Raw genomic sequence first — 18,085 nt, 5'->3', positions numbered from 1 at the left:
GCTCCGGGCTTCCGAGGGAGTGTGTCTCCCGCCTCTTTAACCTGGCAGGGGCGGTTCAAGTGGCCGGGGAAATCGGCGAATTGCAGGGTCAAGGGCTGGTGCTTTGAAAGAGAGGCAGAGGGGAGAGAGGGATTTTCCCGTCCCCGCTGCGCTCCGTCCTCCATTACTCCTTTTCTCGGCCCGCGGCCCGAACCCATTGTGCGGTAGAGGCAGCCGGGTCCCTTTAAGGCCCCGCTGCGCCTGTGCCTTGGGCTCTCCTGACGCGGCCCAGCCGGACCCTGAGGAGCCAGCGGGCCGCAAGCAAGTTGCTGGGCGGCGGTTGAGATAGCGGCGGTGCTGGGAGGGGTAGGTGAGGGTCGCGAGGCTGCCTGAGCTTCTGAGTGAGCCTGGTGATTTTGGGAACGCGGGACGCGCCACCTGCGGCGCCAGGAGCGGGGCCGAGGTACGGCGGCACGGCTGCAGCCTGGATGGGAAGTTCAAGTTTACTGCGAAGTCCACCCAGCGTTCCGGAGGTGAGGGCGCCGCGCCAGGCCGGGCGGGAGATGAGTCTGGGACCTGCGGGCGCACAGCTGGGCTGAGGCGCGGCGCGCTGGGCCGCCGCAAGTTTTGTTACGCGAGCGGGGCGGTTGCGCCGGGCGCTGCCGGGCTCCGCAGGGCTCCGCCGGGGCCTAAGTTCCCTGCGCTTGATTCCTCGCCTGCCGCTGCAGCCCGCAGCCCTCCTCTCGTGGGCGCTGGGGAAGAAACTCCCTGGCGGGTGTTCTGTGGCATCCCAGGGGGTGGAGGGACGGAGCAGCTTCGGGGGCACGTCTTCGGAAGTCCAGTGGAGCACACTGACTTCGCATCCCACCCTCGAGGCCGTTCCTTCTGGGAACTTGAGGGGCAAGAGCGCTCGCGCCCCTGACTTGCAAAGTTGGGGTCTTTATTGGCCTCCGGGATTCTGCTCCTGGCGGTGTCTCCAGGCTGGTGATGGGCAAGCCAGGTGTGCCAGGTCCAGGATGCATGTGAGGAGCGTTTGTAGCGATCACTGAATCACCTCATGACTAGCGGGGCAAGCCTCAAATTCACCACAGGATTTCTGGTAGGTTGGACTGTGGTGTTGGTGTTTGCAGTCCAAAGAGTTGCTGTGATTTTTCTGTGTCTGTCTGTCTTTCCTTGAGGCTTCTTAGATCATCTCATTTGGCGTCCTTTCACCCAAGAGTTAACCAAGCGAGGAATGGTTTCCTCGCTTTCCTCCTACCTTTTGCTGGTGGAGCTGCTTTCGAAAAGAAGCACTTTAAGAGGCCGACGCGGGCAGATCATGAGGTCAGGAGATTGAGACCATCCTGGCTAACACAGTGAAACCCCGTCTCTACTGAAAATACAAAAAATTAGCCGGGCGTGGTGGCGGGCGCCTGTAGTCCCAGCTACTCGCGAGGCTGAGGCAGGAGACTCGCTTGAACCTGGGAGGCGGAGGTTGCAGTGAGCGGAGATATCTTGTCACTGCACTCCAGCCTGGGTGACAGAGCGAGACTCCCTCTAAAAAAAAAAAAAAAAAAAAAAAGCCTTTTCTTGCAGTGGTATCTTTTCTTTGAGTTACAGTGTTGTTCATCCTTTCTTTGCCGAAAGAATGAATCCCACTGCTTCACAAAGTTAAGGAAAACTGACGTGCTGGTGGTTTTTAATCTTTGTTCTGAGCTGTTATGCATTAATAGCTTTCTTTTTGTTTTTAAATTTAATTAGTAAAATTTCACCAGTGAACCAAAAGCTCTTTTTTTTTTCTATTCTAAAATGCTAGCTTTAAGATTTCTGAGAACTTTGTGTCAAAGAAATCTTCGAAAAGTTACTGAAGTATACAGAAGAAGTTCACAATTTTAAACGTGCAGGTGATCTGGGCGTGGTAGATCACACCTGTAATTCCAGCATTTCGGGAGGCCAAGGTGGGCGGATCACTTGAGCCCAGGAGTTCCAGACCAGCCTGGGCAATGTGGCAAAATGCCATCTCTACTAAAAATACAAAAATTAGCTGTGTGTGGTCAACAGAGCCCGGGAGGTTGAGATTGCAGTGAGCAGTGATCGTGCCAGTGCACTCTGGCCTGGATGGCAGAGTGCAACCCTGCCTCAAAAAAAAAAAAAAAGTACAGGTCATGAGTTTTTACTAAATGAACCACCACAGATTAAGAAATAGAACATTACTATATTGGGGTACATATGTAGAAGTGGCATTGTTGGTTTTAGAGCTATATGAATGATAAAACTTTAGTATTACATATGGCTGAACATTTTCCCAAAGTGTTTTATCAGTTAGCAGGGAATATTCCAGTTACCCCACATCCTTGCTGATGCTTGTCAGTTAAAAATTATTTTGTTATTCTAGTAGAGGTGCAGTAATATATCAATGCGGTTTCAACTTCCATTTTCCTGGTATTGAGATTGAGTATCTTTTATTGCCATTTATATGTCCTCTTTTATGAAGTGCCTGTTAAATCTTTTTATCCAGTTTTCATTGATATGCTTTTCCGTTGATTTGTAATACTTTATTCTGGATATGCATCCTTTCTAGGATATATATGGATTGCATTTCTCTTTTTTCAATCTACAGCTTGCGTTTTCACTCTTTTAATGATGTTTTTTCATGAAGGGAGATTCTCTAATTTTTTTTCTTTTTGAGACAAGATCTCACTCTGTTGCCCAGGCTGGAGTGCAGTGGTACAATCACAGCTTAGTGCAACCTCGACCTCCCAAGGCTCAGGTGATGCTCCTGCCTCAGTCCCCAAGTAGCTGGGACCTACAGGAGACCACTACCATGCTCAGCTGTTTTTTGTATTTTTACTAGACATGGGGTTTTGCCATGTTGCATAGCCCGATATGGAATTCCTGGGCTCAAGTGATACACCTGCCTCGGCCTCCCAAAGTGTTGGGATTATAGGCATGAGCTACCGCACCCGGCCAGAGTATCTTAATTTTAATGAAATATACTTTATCAATCTTTTTCTTTATGGTTACTGCTTATTGTGTCCTGTTTAAGAAATCAATGCCTGGCCAGGTGCGGTGGCCCATGCCTGTAATCCCAGCACTGTGGGAGGCCTAGGCAGGTGGATCACGAGGTCAGGAGTATGAAACCAGCCTGGCCGACATGGTGAAACCCCGTCTCTACTAAAAATACAAAAATTAGCTGGATGTGGTGGCGGGCACCTGTAATCCCAGCTACTCAGGAGACTGAGGCAGGAGAATTGCTTGAACCCAGGAGGCGGAGGTTGCAGTGAGCCGAGATTACACTACTGTACTCCAGCCTGGTTGACAGAGCAAGACTCTGTCTTGTACCAAAAAAAAAAAAAAAGAAAGAAAGAAAGAAAGAAAAAAGAAATCAATGCCTAGCCTAAGAATATGAACACACTTTTCTATATTAACCTTATAGCAATTTTATTTTAGTTTTTGCATTTTTTTTTTTCAGACAGGGTCTTACTCTGTTGCCCAGGCTGAAGTGTGTTGGCATAATCTCAGCTCACTGCAACCTCCACCTCCTGGCTCAAGCAATCCTCCTGCCTCAGCCTCCTGAGTAGCTGCGACTATAGGCGTGTGCCACCATGCCTGGCTAATTTTTGTATTTTCTGTAGAGATGGGGATTCAACATGTTTCCCAGGTTGGTCTCAAACCCTTGGGCTCAAGTAGTCTGCTTGCTTCAGCCTCCCAAAGTGCTGGGATTACGGCATGCACCACCATGCCCAGCTAATTTTTTAATTTTTTGTAGACAGGGTCTTCCTGTGGTGCCCAGACTAGTTTCAAACACTTGGGCTCAGTTGATTGTCCCACCTTGGCATCCCAAAGTGTTGGGATTACAAGTGTGAGCCATCACATCTGGCCATTTTAGTTTTAATAATTTTTATATTTTTCTAATTTAAAACAGGTACTAAAATCTCTTACAGCTATTATTTGTAAATATAGTATTCATTATTGTTATTTTTTTTTTGTATGTGTTCAATCTCATTTTCAATATAAGCTCCTGGAAATTAGAGATTTTGTTTCTTTTATTCACCACTGTATTCTCAGTACTTGACCTTGCCTGGCATGAAACAGATATTGAATAAATATTTGTTAAATGAATGAATGAATGAACATACTAATACCATATTCAGTAATCTCCAAGTGTCACGGTTTTCACCATCTAACAAATAAAATAGCTTGTATAGAGCAGAATCATAGTCAACCTGCCATAAAAGGAAATGCCAATGAAAAATAAACCTTTGTATGTGTAGCTGCTAAGATTTTGGGGCTTTTGTTACTGCAGCATAACCTAGTGAAAGCTCAGTGAGACAGCCTGTAGAATATACGTGTACAGATAGACCAGATAGACCAGTAGATGAGATTCCAAAGAAGCATTAACTACACCCACACACTCTTAATTCCCTAACAGAAGGAATCGAATTCTTGTTCACTAAGATCTACCTCAAATATTCCTTACTTTGTGAAAACTTCCCTGGCTACTCAAATATTTAGTCAGGACTCTATTTTTTTCCCCCCAGGCTGGAATGCAGTGGTGCCATCATAGCTCACTAACCTCTAACTCAAGGCTCAAGGAATCCTCCTGCCTCAGCCTCCCGAGTAGCTGAGAGTGCAAGTGTGCGCCACCATGCTCGGCTAATTTTTCATTTTTTATTTTCAGAGATGGGGTCTTACTATGTTGCACAGGCTGGTGAGGACTGTTGATTACATATGACGGAAACCCAACCAACTCTAGCTCCCCACCACCTTTCAATCTGCTCCTGCCTGGGTCTTCCCAGTCTCGGTAAATGGCAGCTCCACCCTTCAAGTTGCCCAAGCCCCAAATCTCAATGTTAACCTTGATTTCTCTCTTTTATCTCATAGGCATTCTGAAGGCAAATCCTGTTTAGACCCAGGCAAAGGTTCCTGGTGACCCAGGCTCTCATGAGCAGATTGTCCCTTATCATTCTCCTGAGGATGTCTGGAGCTTCAGTGCTGTGTGCTCTTGGCCTCCACACTGGGGGTGCCACCGACTCCCACTGTCCAGGGCTTCTGGTGGACTCTCCGAGGCACCGATGTAGAAACTTACCCATTCAGTGCACCAAGAGCAGCCTCACATGGTGTGGGCCGACATGAAGAGCTGCCAGATCCCACAGGTAAAAACCCTGAGGCACTGCCAGCTCGATGCAGTCAGAGAGTCCTTTTTCTTTTTCTTATTTTATTTTATTTTTATTGATCATTCTTGGGTGTTTCTTACAGAGGGGGATTTGGCAGGGTCATAGGACACTAGTGGAGGGAAGGTCAGCAGACAAACAAGTGAACAAAGGTCTCTGGTTTTCCTAGGCAGAGTGTTTGTGTCCCTGGGTACTTGAGATTAGGGAGTGGTGATGACTCTTAACGAGCATGCTGCCTTCAAGCATCTGTTTAACAAAGCACATCTTGCACCGCCCTTAATCCATTTAACCCTGAATGGACACAGCACATGTTTCAGAGAGCACAGGGTTGGGGGTAAGGTCATAGATCAACAGGATCCCAAGGCAGAAGAATTTTTCTTAGTACAGAACAAAATGAAAAGTCTCCCATGTCTACTTCTTTCTACACAGACACGGCAACCATCCGATTTCTCAATCTTTTCCCCACCTTGCCCCCCTTTCTACTCCAGAAAACCGCCATCGTCATCATGGCCCATTCTCAATGAGCTGTTGGGTACACCTCCCAGACGGGGTGGTGGCCGGGCAGAGGGGCTCCTCACTTCCCAGTAGGGGCGGCCGGGCAGAGGCGCCCCTCAGCTCCCGGACCGGGTGGCTGGCCAGGCGGGGGGCTGACCCCCCCATCTCCCTCCCGGACGGGGCGGCTGGCCGGGCGGGCGGCTGACCCCCCCCACCTCCCTCCCGAACGGGGCAGCTGGCCGGGCGTGGGGCTGAGCCCCCCACCTCCCTCCCGGACGGAGCGGCTGGCCGGGAGGGAGCGCTGACCACCCCCCACCTCCCTCCCGGACGGAGCGGCTGGCCGGGCGGGGGGCTGAGCCCCCCACCTCCCTCCCGGACGGGGCGGCTGGCCGGGCAGAGGGGCTCCTCACTTCCCAGTAGGGGCGGCCGGGCAGAGGCGCCCCTCACCTCCCGGACGGGGCAGCTGGCCGGGCGGGGGGCTGAGCCCCCCACCTCCCTCCTGGACGAGGCAGCTGGCTGGGAGGGGGGGCTGACCCCCCCACCTCCCTCCTGGACGGGGCAGCTGGCTGGGCAGAGGGGCTCCTGGCTGGGCAGAGGGGCTCCTCACTTCCCAGTAAGGGCGGCCGGGCAGAGGCGCCCCTCAGCTCCCAGACCGGGTGGCTGGCCAGGCAGGGGGCTGACCCCCCCATCTCCCTCCCGGACGGGGCGGCTGGCCGGGCGGGGGGCTGACCCCCCCACCTCCCTCCCGGACGGGGTGGCTGGCTGGGCCGGGGGCTGAGCCCCCCACCTCCCTCCCGGACGGGGCGGCTGGCCGGGTGGGGGGCTGACCCCCCCACCTCCCTCCCGGACGGGGCGGCTGGCCGGGCAGAGGGGCTCCTCACTTCCCAGTAGGGGCAGCTGGGCAGAGGCGCCCCTCACCTCCCGGACAGGGCGGCTGGCCGGGCGTGGGGCTGAGCCCCCCACCTCCCTCCCGGACGGGGCGGCTGGCCGGGCAGAGGGGCGCCTCACTTCCCAGTAGGGGCGGCCGGGCAGAGGCGCCCCTCACCTCCCGGACGGGGCGGCTGGCTGGGCGGGGGGCTGAGCCTCCCACCTCCCTCCCGGACGGGGTGGCTGTCGGGCGGAGACGCCCCTCACTTCCCAGATGGGGTGGCAGCCAGGCGGAGGGGCTCCTCACTTCTCAGACAGGGCGGTTGCCAGGCGGAGGGTCTCCTCACTTCTCAGACGGGGCGGCCGGGCAGAGGCTGCAATCTCTGCACTTTGGGGGGCCAAGGCAGGCGGCTGGGAGGTGGAGGCCGTAGCGAGCCGAGATCACGCCACTGCACTCCAGCCTGGGCACCATTGAGCACTGAGTGAATGAGACTCCGTCTGCAATCCCGGCACCTCGGGAGGCTGAGGCTGGCGGATCACTCGCGGCTAGGAGCTGGAGACCAGTCCGGCCAACACAGCGAAACCCCGTCCCCACCAAAAAGACATGAAAACTAGTCAGGCGTGGCGGCGCGCGCCTGCAATCGCAGGCACTCGGCAGGCTGAGGCAGGAGAATCAGGCAGGGAGGCTGCAGCGAGCCGAGATGGCAGCAGTACAGTCCACCTTTGGCCCGGCATGAGAGGGAGACCGTGGAAAGGAGAGGGAGAGGGAGACGGGAGAGGGAGAGGGAGAGGGAGAGGGAGAGGGAGAGGGAGAGGGAGACGGGAGAGGGAGACGGGAGAGGGAGAGGGAGACGGGAGAGGGAGACGGGAGAGGGAGCAGAGTCCTTTTTCTATTATGACTCAGATGTGAAGGGAAGATGCCAAGGGCCCTAAACATCGCAGGGCCTTGCCTGGCATGAAATAGATACTGAATTAATATTTGTTAAGTGAATGAACAAATATTCACAGCATGTGCCACCCTCGACCTGCAGTGCCGTGGTCAGGTGGAAGTGATTTTACTTCAGGAGAGGACAGTGTTCTCTCCAGGACTTTTCCTTAGTAGCTAGATCTGCATCCCACTCCTTGCTCTTCCCCTCTTACCCTCCATTCTCTGCCCCCATTTCCATCTCTTGTTTCCACCCTGCTGTCCCCTTTCACCTGCTTTCTCCTCTTCAGCTTTCATGGCTCACCCCCTCCCTGTCCACCCACATCCCCCAGGCTAAGGCTCTGCACTGTCCTGGGTGGGGAGATGTGTGTGGTTTTAGGCAGTGCCCTCTAGATGTGTCCAGGATGGGGAAACATGGCTCAGTTGCCAGTATAATGGGTTAAAAGAGAGGCCACTTTTGAAGGCCGATCCCATCTCCCATTCCAGAATCCTGTAGGACTTAGAATTTATGGGCCACAGTGGAATTCTTGGTTCCCCAGGACCTTGTGGTGGATGCCTTCTTTCACTGAGCATTCATGGGGTGACTATTAGGTACCATGCCCTGCTCTGGGCTAGAGGCCCCATAATGAGTAAATCTCAGGTCACTACCCCACGGAACCCACCACTGCAGGCATTGAGAGGGGGAGAAAGAAAGGGGCATGGCCTGTTTGTATCCTTCTCACGTGGCCGTCCACCAGGTCCTGGGGGAGTGGGAGCCAGTGCAAGGAGGGAAGTCCAGTGAGAATGACAAATGGACGATGTCAGACCCAGGGGCTGAGGCCCCCACCTGCAGCCGGGCAGCTTCTGGAGTGGACAAGGAGCAGCAGGGAAGGTTGCGGCCTGGTGTTCTGGGATCCACTGTCTCATCTCATTCTTTTGGGCACCAGAACTTATCCAAAGACAAGACTCAGTGTCTCTGGCAACAGTGGGCCAGAGGAATAATGTGTTTCAGGAGGAAGAAGGGGTTGTACCCCATGGAAACAGTATATAGTTTTACAGTAGTGCGTCTCTCTCTAATAACTAGTTAGCATGTTCCTGTTAATGGAAAATACTGGTGGTGTAAGTTCCCCTGGATGTTCTCATCTTCATGTAAATTTGTTCATTTCCTTCCTTCCTTTCTTCCCTACTTCTCTCCCTTCCCTACTTCCCTCCCACTCTCTTTCTCTCTCTATTCTTTCCCTCCCTCCTTCCCTTCCACCCTCCCTCCCTTCCTTTCTTCCTCCCTTCCTCCCTCCCTCCCTGCCTTCCTCCCTCCCTTCTTTTCTTCCTCCCTCCCTTCCTCCCTCCCTCCCTTCCTTCCTCCCTCCCTTCCTTCCTCCCTCCCTCCTTCCCTCCCTCCCTCCTTCCCTCCCTCCCTCCATTCTTTCCTTTCTTCTTTTCTTTTTCTTTCTCTCTCTCTCATGCTCTCTCTTTTTCTTTCCTTTTTGTTCTACTATTTTAAATAGACCACACTGCACTGAAATCTACATTACTTACCAAAACCTCTGGAGCTGCTTCTGTCTTGTAGGCAGGGAGCTCATCCTGTAGCCCTTAGGTCCTCCCAGCCTCCTCCTCCTCTGATTTGTGGGTGCCACTGGGGCAGCTGCTGAGTCTCAGTGGTTCCTAGTCATCACCAAGTTCTGCCCACCTAGATGGTTTGCACCTGTCCTTACCAGAACCCTGCACTGTCTAGATGACTGAGGGTGCTTCTGCCTAACTGATCTGCTAGCTGTGTTCCGGGGGCACCCCAGGGTTAGAGGTAAATGGCATAGGTGTTGAAATCTCCAACTGCTCTGACTCCAGGTTGGTGCACTTCAATGCCAAGTACTAACCAAACAATAACAGGATGCCACCAAAACCTTGGTATGGGGCTGCTGCATCCTAATTAAAAAAAAGTAATAGATGTTATTTTTTAGAACAGTTCTAGGTTTACAGAAAAATGGAGTAGATAGTACAGAGAGTTCTCCTAGGCTCCCCTGTCCTCCAGCACACAATTTCCCCTATTAGTATGTTGTTAGTGTGGTCCATTTGTTACAATTGATGAACCACTATTGATACATCATTATCAACTAAAGTCCATAGTTTACACTAGAGTTCATTCTTTGAGTTTCACAGATTATGGGTTTTGGCAATTACATAATGTCCTAAATCCTCAATACAGCATCATGCAAAATAGTTTCACGCTGAAAATTCCCTGTGCTTCACCATTTCATGCCTCCTCCTCTCCTCCACCCCTGACAACCACTCATCGTTTTACTACTTCTATCTTTTGACTTTCCAAGAATGTCCTAGAGTTGGAATTACAGTATGTAGGTTTCCAGACTGGCTTCTTTCTAGCATTATGTACTTTAAGTTCCTCCACACCTTTTCATGACTTGACAGCTTGTTTTGAAAAATCACTGAATCAGATTTCATTGTATGGCTACAACACAGTTTGTTTATTCATTCACTTGGTGAAAGACGTCTTGGGTACTTCCAAGTTTTGACAATTATGATAAAATTGCTGTAAGTACTTATGTGCAGGATTTTGAATGAACTTAAGTTTTCCAAAGTGACTGTACACTTTTGATTTCCACTAGCTATGGAGAGTTCTGGTTGTTCCTGATCTTTGACAGCATTTGGTGTGTTCACCGTTTTGTGTTTTAGCCATTCTGATAGGTTTACAGTGATATCTCGTTGTTTTAATGTGCAATTCCCTCACAAATGATTTTGAGCATCTTTCTCATATGCTTATTTGCCATCTGTATATCTTATTAATGAGGTGTTCAGATCTTTCACCTTTTTTTTTTTTTTTTTTTTTTTTTTTTGCTTTGTGTTGTTTCGTTCTCAGAATTCTTCATATATTTTGGACAGCAGTTTTTCCATCAGATTATTTTGTAAATATTTTCTCCCAGTCTGTGACTTGCTTTTTCCATTCTCTTAACAGTGTCTTTCACAGAACAGAAGTTTTTAATTTTAATGAGGCTCAACTTAATTTTTTTTTCATTAGTAGATTGTGCTTTTGGTTTTGTATCTAAGAAGCCATCATTGAACCCAGGATCCCCGAGATTTTCTCCTATGTTATCTCCTAGGATTCTTATGGTTTTGCGCTTACCTTTACGTGTAAGATTTATTTTATAAAGGGTATAACATGCATACCTGGATTTATTTAGTTTTTTGCATGTGGTTGTTCAGCTGTTCTAGCACCACTAGTTGGAAAGGCTATCTTTGCTGTTTTAAATTGTCTCTAAACCTCCATGGAAGATCAGTGGACTGTATGTAGGCCTGCTTCTGGGCTCCGTATTCTTTTCCATGCATCTATTTGTGTGTGTTTTCTCTTTTCACCAACTTCACACTATTTGGGTTACTGTAGCTTAATGTAAGTCCTGAAGTTGGTAGTGCCAAACCTCAGGGAGTTTTTCTGAACTTCATCATGAGAACCTGGTTGAGATCATTGTAGTAAAACTTGGAAATGTGTGAGATTCCCCCTTAGTCTGGTCTTCAAGGAGTTTTTAATGTTCTAGCCAGGCTACCCTCAGCTTCTAGTAATCTGTCAATATCATTTAAGTGCTCCTCCCACTTGCTGTCCCCAGTAGCTTCTCTTCCCTGTGAGCTGTGACTCCTTATGTGTTAGCCTGTGTTTCTCATTTTTAAGGTGGCAGTTTTCCCTGTGACCTCAATTCTCTGATCCACCCTAGAAGGGTTGACTTTCAGTTTGTTCAGCTTTTTTCTAGCTGTGAGGACAAGTGATGACTGCCTAGCTCTTTCCATGTTGAAATAGAAACCCAAAAGTTTGTTTAAAGAATTACTTGTTATAAAAGTCCCCCATTGTTAATGTACAACTCAATGATGTAAGTTGATTTATCAAATTGTGCAGCCATCAGCAGAGTTCTACTTCAGCATATTTTGTCACTTCCCAAATTCCCTTGAACCTGTTTGTAGTCATTTCCTAATCCCTGGTCCCCATGACTGGGTCTGAATAGAATAAATATTTGGAAAGCAGACTTCATTATATTTACATTTTCCTGTGTTTGGGACTTTATGTAGTGGACTATTGTGTTTGTTTTGTGACAAGTAGAGAAGAGATTGCATTCTAGGGATGGTTTTTGGGGGAACATAATAGTAGTCCTGTTTATGGCTCTCCTTGAATTGGTTCTTCTGTGCTGGTGACTGGTATTTGTTACCAAACCTTGTCTGGTGAGCACAAGAAAAGGAATTTTTTAAAATCTGCTATTAAAATTGAGATGATACATTTTCACATAATAATATTTGGAGTTAAGTAGTGAACCGTCTTTATTTTATTTTATCTTTTTTTTTGGAGATGGAGTTATTTCTCTTTTCCTTGGGCTCGAATGCAACGGCGCCATCTCAGCTCACTGCAACCTCCACCTCCTGAGTTCAAGTGATTCTCCTGCCTCAGCCTCCTGAATAGCTGGGATTACAGGCGCCTGCCACCACACCTGGCTAATGTTTATATTTTTGGTAGAGACAGGGTTTCTTCATGTTGGCCAGGTTGGTCGCTAACTCTTGACCTCAAGTGATCCACCTGCCTTGGCCTCTCAAAGTGCTAGGATTACAGATATGAGCCACGGCCTGACCTGAACTGTGGGGAAAAGAAAGAGAGATCAGATTGTTACTGTGTCTGTGTAGGAAGAAGTAGACATAAGAGACTCCATTTTGTTCTGTACTAAGAAAAATTCTTTTGCCTTGAGACGCTGTTAATCTGTAACCCTACCCCCAACCCTGTGCTCCCTAAGACATGGGCTGTGTCAACTCATGGTTAAATGGATTAAGGACTGTTCAGGGTGTGCTTTGTTAAACAAATGCTTGAAGGCAGCATGCTTGTTAAGAGTCATCACCACTCCCTAATCTCAAGTACCCAGAGACACACTACACTGTGGAAGACTGCAGGGACCTCTGCCTAGGAAAGCCAGGTATTGTCCAAGGTTTCTCCCCATGTAATAGTCTGAAATACAGCCTCATGGGAAGGGAAAGACCTGACTGTCCCCCAGCCCAACACCCGTAAAGGGTCTGTGCTGAGGAGGATTAGTAAAAGAGGAAGGAAGGCCTCTTTGCAGTTGAGATAAGAGGAAGGCATCTGTCTCCTGCTCGTCCCTGGGCAATGGAATGTCTCGGTGTAAAGCCCAGTTGTATATTCCATCTACTGAGATAGGAGAAAACCACCTTAGGACTGGAGGTGGGACATGCTGGCAGCAATACTGCTCTTTAAGGCATTGAGATGTTTATATATATGCACATCAAAAGCACAGCACTTTTTTCTTTACCTTGTTTATGATGCAGAGACATTTGTACACGTGTTTACCTGCTGATCTTCTCTCCACTATTATCCTATTGTCCTGCCACATCCCCCTCTCCGGAAACGCCCGATAATGATCAATAAATACTAAGGGAACTCAGAGGCCAGTGCCGGCATGGGTCCGGCATGGGTCCTCCGTATGCTGAACGCCGGTCCCCTGGGCCCATTTTTCTTTCTCTGTACTTTGTCTCTGTGTCTCTTTCTTTTCCAAGTCTCTCCTTCCACCTAACGAGAAACGCCCACAGGTGTGGAGGGGCAACCCATCCCTTCACTGAACCATTTTTATTCTTTCAGAAATGTGATTGATAACAGTAAAGCCACACTCCTCAAGTGCCTGAAATACCCCTCATTGTCTTCTTCAGGTGGCAAGGGCTCTGGAACAGCCACATAAAGGTGAGGGCAATATTTTTACTGTAGTTCTTTCATTGATTGGTCGATTGATTGATTTTTTTCTCTTAGAGGGTTAGCATACATTTATCTGAAATTGAAATTCAAGAGGAGAGACAGGCACCTGTACTAGTTTTCTCTTGCTGCCTATTATCACATTACCACAAACCAGTGGTTTGAAACCACAGAAGTCTGGAATGAAGCGGCCGGGTTCTCTGATCAGAGTCATGTGAGACTAAAATCCGGGAATGGGCTGGCTGTGTTTTTTTCCTAGAGCTCAAGCTATTTTTCCAGGTTCACTACAGATAATGAAAGAGTTCCTATTCTTGTTTGTGGGGGACTGAGGGCCCTTTTTCTGTGCTGGCTGTCAGCGGGGAGACACTCTACTCTGACTCCAGAGGCCATGTGCTTTCCTCCTTACCTGTCTGTTTCATCTTTCAACCAATAACAACTTATGGAGTCCTTCTCAAGCTCCCACCTTCTCTGACTTCATCTTCTCCAACCAGCCACACAAAGCTCTGTCATGTATGGAGTGATGTGATTAGATCCAGTTCATGCGGTAACCTCACCATCTTAAAGTCATATAACTGGCATATAACAACATAATCACAGGAATGGTGTCTCATCACCTTAAGAGGCTTTAGAGACAAGGGTGTGGCATGTTTGGGGACCATTTCAGAAATTCCATCTACCACAGTAGGATACTCACATTCCCCCATCTGCAAAGTGCATTTACCCTCTCCCCTGAGGTTTCCAGATTTCATGTCATTAAAGCATTAGTTCAACATGAAAAATGTCATGTAGACCACATCAGATCAAAAGTTTAAAATCCCATCTAAAACATCCACACCAGGTGTGAATGAGGCTTCCGAGAGTGTCCATTAAGTGCAGATCCTTGACATAATTCCCTTACCTCTGTCGACCTGTGAAACTGAACAAACAGCTTATCTGTCCCTAATGTGAAATGATGGGACAGGCATAGAATAACAACTACAGTGATTCTAGTTCAAAATGAGGGAACATGGAGGGGATAAAGAAGTCGCTAACCCAAAATAGTTTGGAAATGGAGCTGGGCAAAATCCAGCAGGAGTTTCTTAGTTAGGATCCACAGCCTGGGACTGACCCTCTGTCCTGTGGGTCTTTGCCTCTGGGCTCTCTGCTCTGCATTTCTTGAAACCATTATTATTTATCATTTTTCTCACACTCTTTTGCTTATGGCTCCTATTGCACTCAAAATGTTTTTGAGATTCATCCATGTTGTTCTGTGTGTCAAAAGTTTGTTCCTTTAGCCATTCCATGGAATGAATGTATCACATTCTTGTATTGATAGATATTTGAATGTTTATTTGAATGTATATTGATAGATATTTGAATACAAGAATGTATCCATTCTTGTATTGATAGATATTTGAATGTTTCCAGTTTTTCCTATTATGAATAAAACTGCTATGGACATTCTTGTATATATCATTTTCTGCACATATGTTTTAATTTCTGTTGGATAAATGCTTAGGAATTACTGAGTCATAGAATAGGTAGTTGTTTAGCTCTGTAAGAATATGCCAGACATTTTTTCCCAAAGTGTTTATACTATTGTACATTCCAACCATTAATGTATGAAGGTGAGAAAGCTTTTGCTACTTCCAAAGAGGCCTCTCTATATACATGTAATTTTTTCTAACTGGAGACAGGCTGATGACTTCAGGGACATGAGCATGGGATACCTGTCATCACCACCACCATGAAGTTGGGATTCAGGAAGGAGTTTAATCATATAAAGAATCCTGTGACCAGTATGAGCTTCTCTCAGGCCATACAGGGCACTCAAGTGAACAGGGCATGGGGCCCCTGGGGTCATGGTAAGAAAGTGTCTCATTGGTAAAACCTTTTCCTCTGGGGAGGTAAATAAATTATTTGTTTCTTCTTGGTAGCCCTTGAAGATAAGGATGGTCAAACAAAATAATATCGTACCTGGAGAAACTCAGATCTTGCTAAGATTTACTGGTTGGGAATCCAAAGTTAATGCCAAGAAGCAGCTGCCAGTTGGGATCAAATGTGAGCCTATGGATCAGGGTGCGTACTCAAACACAGAGAGCTTTCTGAAAGATGCTACCAGTAGTTTTTCCAGGGCAGAGATGGGTCCTTTATTTTTCTCTCTAATCTAGCCCATATGCTTAGCTGAGTTTTCTTCATATCACTTTAAATGATGATGTCTCTTGTTCAACAATTGTCTAAACATTCTTTAGATAATAATTTTATGGGCATTCTTTATTGCATTAGGCTTAAATTTAATGCATCTTAAGGTTTTATTGCAAAATATTGCCTTGTTTCCTTTTTAAGATGATACAATTTATAATATGCAAATTTGCTGTCTGTCCCCTCCCTTTATGTACATAGAAAATGAGCAAACAGGTGGCCATGAAACAGATGGTCATAGAATTGTTTCAGTGCTTGTGAGTGCAGCAACCCAAGAGTGTCTTATCTGAAATACCACCAGGAATGTCTGGACACAGTAGACAAAGGTTTTTCAACTGGATGCCTTAGGATACATGCTTCCAAAAACAAAGTAGCCAAAAAGAAACCAGAGTCACAGAATATCAGAGCCAGAGGAACATTTGGAGGTAATTCAGTACCTCCTCCTTTTCAACCTACAGGGGAGATAGTGGAAGAGAAGCAGGGATGGGTCTGCCTTCTGTGCCCACAATTCATTGGAGATTGTTGTGGTGAAGAATTTCTTTTATGATGAAGGAGAAATAAACTCCCATCAGCTTTAATTCAGGCAGGTTTATTGAAAAGGTGAAGAAGCATCTTGCAGAAGCAAAGCATGGCTGAGGCTTGTGGGCTCTGTCTGGACAAATGAGCAGCCGACAGTGGCTGATGCTGCCCCTGACTCTGGGGCCGTGTGGTCTGTGGTTCTCTGTGAGCATCTCTTCTATTCTCTTGCATCTTCCCTCAGCCTGGCAGTCTCTGTGTACTCTTCAACCCATAATTGAGCGAGGCTGTACCAGCCCCAATGCCATGTAGCACTTTATGTCAAATTAGAAAGGCATGAAATAAACTGGCCCTTTATAATACAACTGTTGGAACAACAGTTGAAAATAACAGTATCTTGACTCCTGGTTGAGTGCTTTACGCTGAGCTTTCTTTTCTGAATATGAGCACAGACTTGGGGATATTAGTGTCACCTAGCGTTATTAGCTAGTATTCTCCTTTTGTTTCCCCATAACATCCCCTCCTCCTTCCCACAGATCCACTTTCCACTCATTTCCATCCTGTCTTACGCCACTTGGGGCTTGTCCCTTCTAGAATGCATCCCTGGCTCCCCTGTTTGCACACTTCTAGTTAGGTTTAGCAATGGGGGCACCCGATGGAGCCTGGAAGTGAGAGGAAGGTGAGGTCCGTATTTCTTCTCTCTCCCTCCCTGCTCTGGCACTGAGTATCTGGCAATAGCTGCATCTCTCTATTACTTCAGTGGCCACTCTTCCACAGCCCCTATTCTCAGTGGGTCCCATAGCATTATTTACCTTTGTTCCTTTAGCTCCCACCAAGGAAGACCCAGAGGCATTCTCCTCACCAAGGCATTAAGAAATGCATGGGTGAGGGGAACAGCGGCGTGCGTGTAAAGGTCCTGTGGCGCCTCTCCTCTACAGGCTGGAGCTCATGGCGGGAGATGCTGCATGGATTTGCCCTCCCTGCTGTCAGAACAACAGGGTTCTGGAAGAGTAGAGGACAGGTCGTGGGACTTGGCTGTCTAGAGACAAGGCGGGAGGGATTTCCTTGAGAGGCAGGGACATGTGGTGGTTACTAATCATTGTGAGGTGTCTGGGATGTAATGGATGGGAAATCTACTAAGAAGTCAACTTATGTAATAATTAGAAAAGCTCTAGTTCTGAGGACAGAGACCTGTTGGAGTCACCATAGTGGAAATTTATGACCTGGTATCCAGTTCAGATACCTGGAGCTTCTTGACTGAGGGGAGATTGGATCCCTTGGGGAAGAGTGAAGCCTTCAATGCTGCCACAAGTGTGATCTGCCCGCCTCAGCCTCCCAAAGTGCTGGGATTACAGGCGTGAGCCACCATGCCCGGCCTCTTTTTTATATTTAAAAAATATCATTTTATATATTATCAGGGCAAAAGAGAAAAACCGTATGATTACCTTGTCATACACAGTAAAAGCATTTGGCAAAATTGAAAACTTTTTTCATGATTTATAAAAACAAACCCCAGAAAATGCTCAGCATGATGAGAACAGAAGGCAACACTTCCAACCCCATTAAGGGCAGATTTGAAGAACCCACAGGTAACATTATATTAAATGGCATAAGATTTAATGCTTTTCTATTAAATCAGAGAAAAAAGTAGAATACCTGTTGTTACTCTTTTAATTCAGCATTATACTAGAGCTCTAAATCAATGCAATAAAGTAAGAAAAATTAATAAAGTATTGAAAGAATTGAAGCTGTCTTTATTCACAGATAATGACTGTGTTTGTTAACAATGCTGGAAATCTACGAAAATCTACCAGAACTAATCAGTGAGTTTGGTAGTGTTGCAGAATGTAAGCTCTCAATGTAAGTGGTCTTTCGTATTTCTGTATATTAGCAATGAGCATTTGGAAAATGAAATAAGAATACAATTTCATTTAAAGTAACATCTAAATACATGTTGTGCTTATAAATAAATTCAACAGACTGGGCACCATGGCTCACACTTGTAATCTCAGCACTTTGGGAAGCCGAGGTGGGCAGATCATGAGGTCAGGAGATGGAGACCATCATGCCTAACACAGTGAAACCCCATCTCTACTAAAAATACAAAAAATTAGCTAGGCGTGGTGGCATGTGCCTGTAGTCCAGCCACTTGGGAGGCTGAGGCAGGAGGATCACTTGAACCTGGGAGGCAGAGGTTACAGTGAGCCGAGATCACATCACTGCACTCCAGCCTGGGTAACAGAGCAAGACTCT

The 18,085-nt window shown here is 47.4% G+C and overlaps 1 protein-coding gene across 1 annotated transcript in view; it reads left to right on the top strand.

The window, feature by feature from the left end:
• The first annotated feature begins 388 nt into the window (after window positions 1-388).
• Window positions 389-18,085, top strand: part of LOC112204994 (neuroblastoma breakpoint family member 15) — a 41,999-nt gene continuing 24,302 nt past the window's right edge. Inside the window, 3 exon segments of the mRNA XM_054669633.2 lie at window positions 389-512; window positions 4,843-5,114; window positions 13,096-13,126. Of these exon segments, the coding sequence (XP_054525608.1) occupies window positions 5,076-5,114; window positions 13,096-13,126 (70 nt within the window). The 5' untranslated portion in view covers window positions 389-512; window positions 4,843-5,075.

Source organism: Pan troglodytes, chromosome 1 (assembly GCF_028858775.2).
Source record: "Pan troglodytes isolate AG18354 chromosome 1, NHGRI_mPanTro3-v2.0_pri, whole genome shotgun sequence".
Lineage (NCBI taxonomy): Eukaryota > Metazoa > Chordata > Mammalia > Primates > Hominidae > Pan > Pan troglodytes.
Note: the sequence above shows the minus strand (reverse complement) of the source record. Positions and strands in the feature narration are given on the sequence as shown.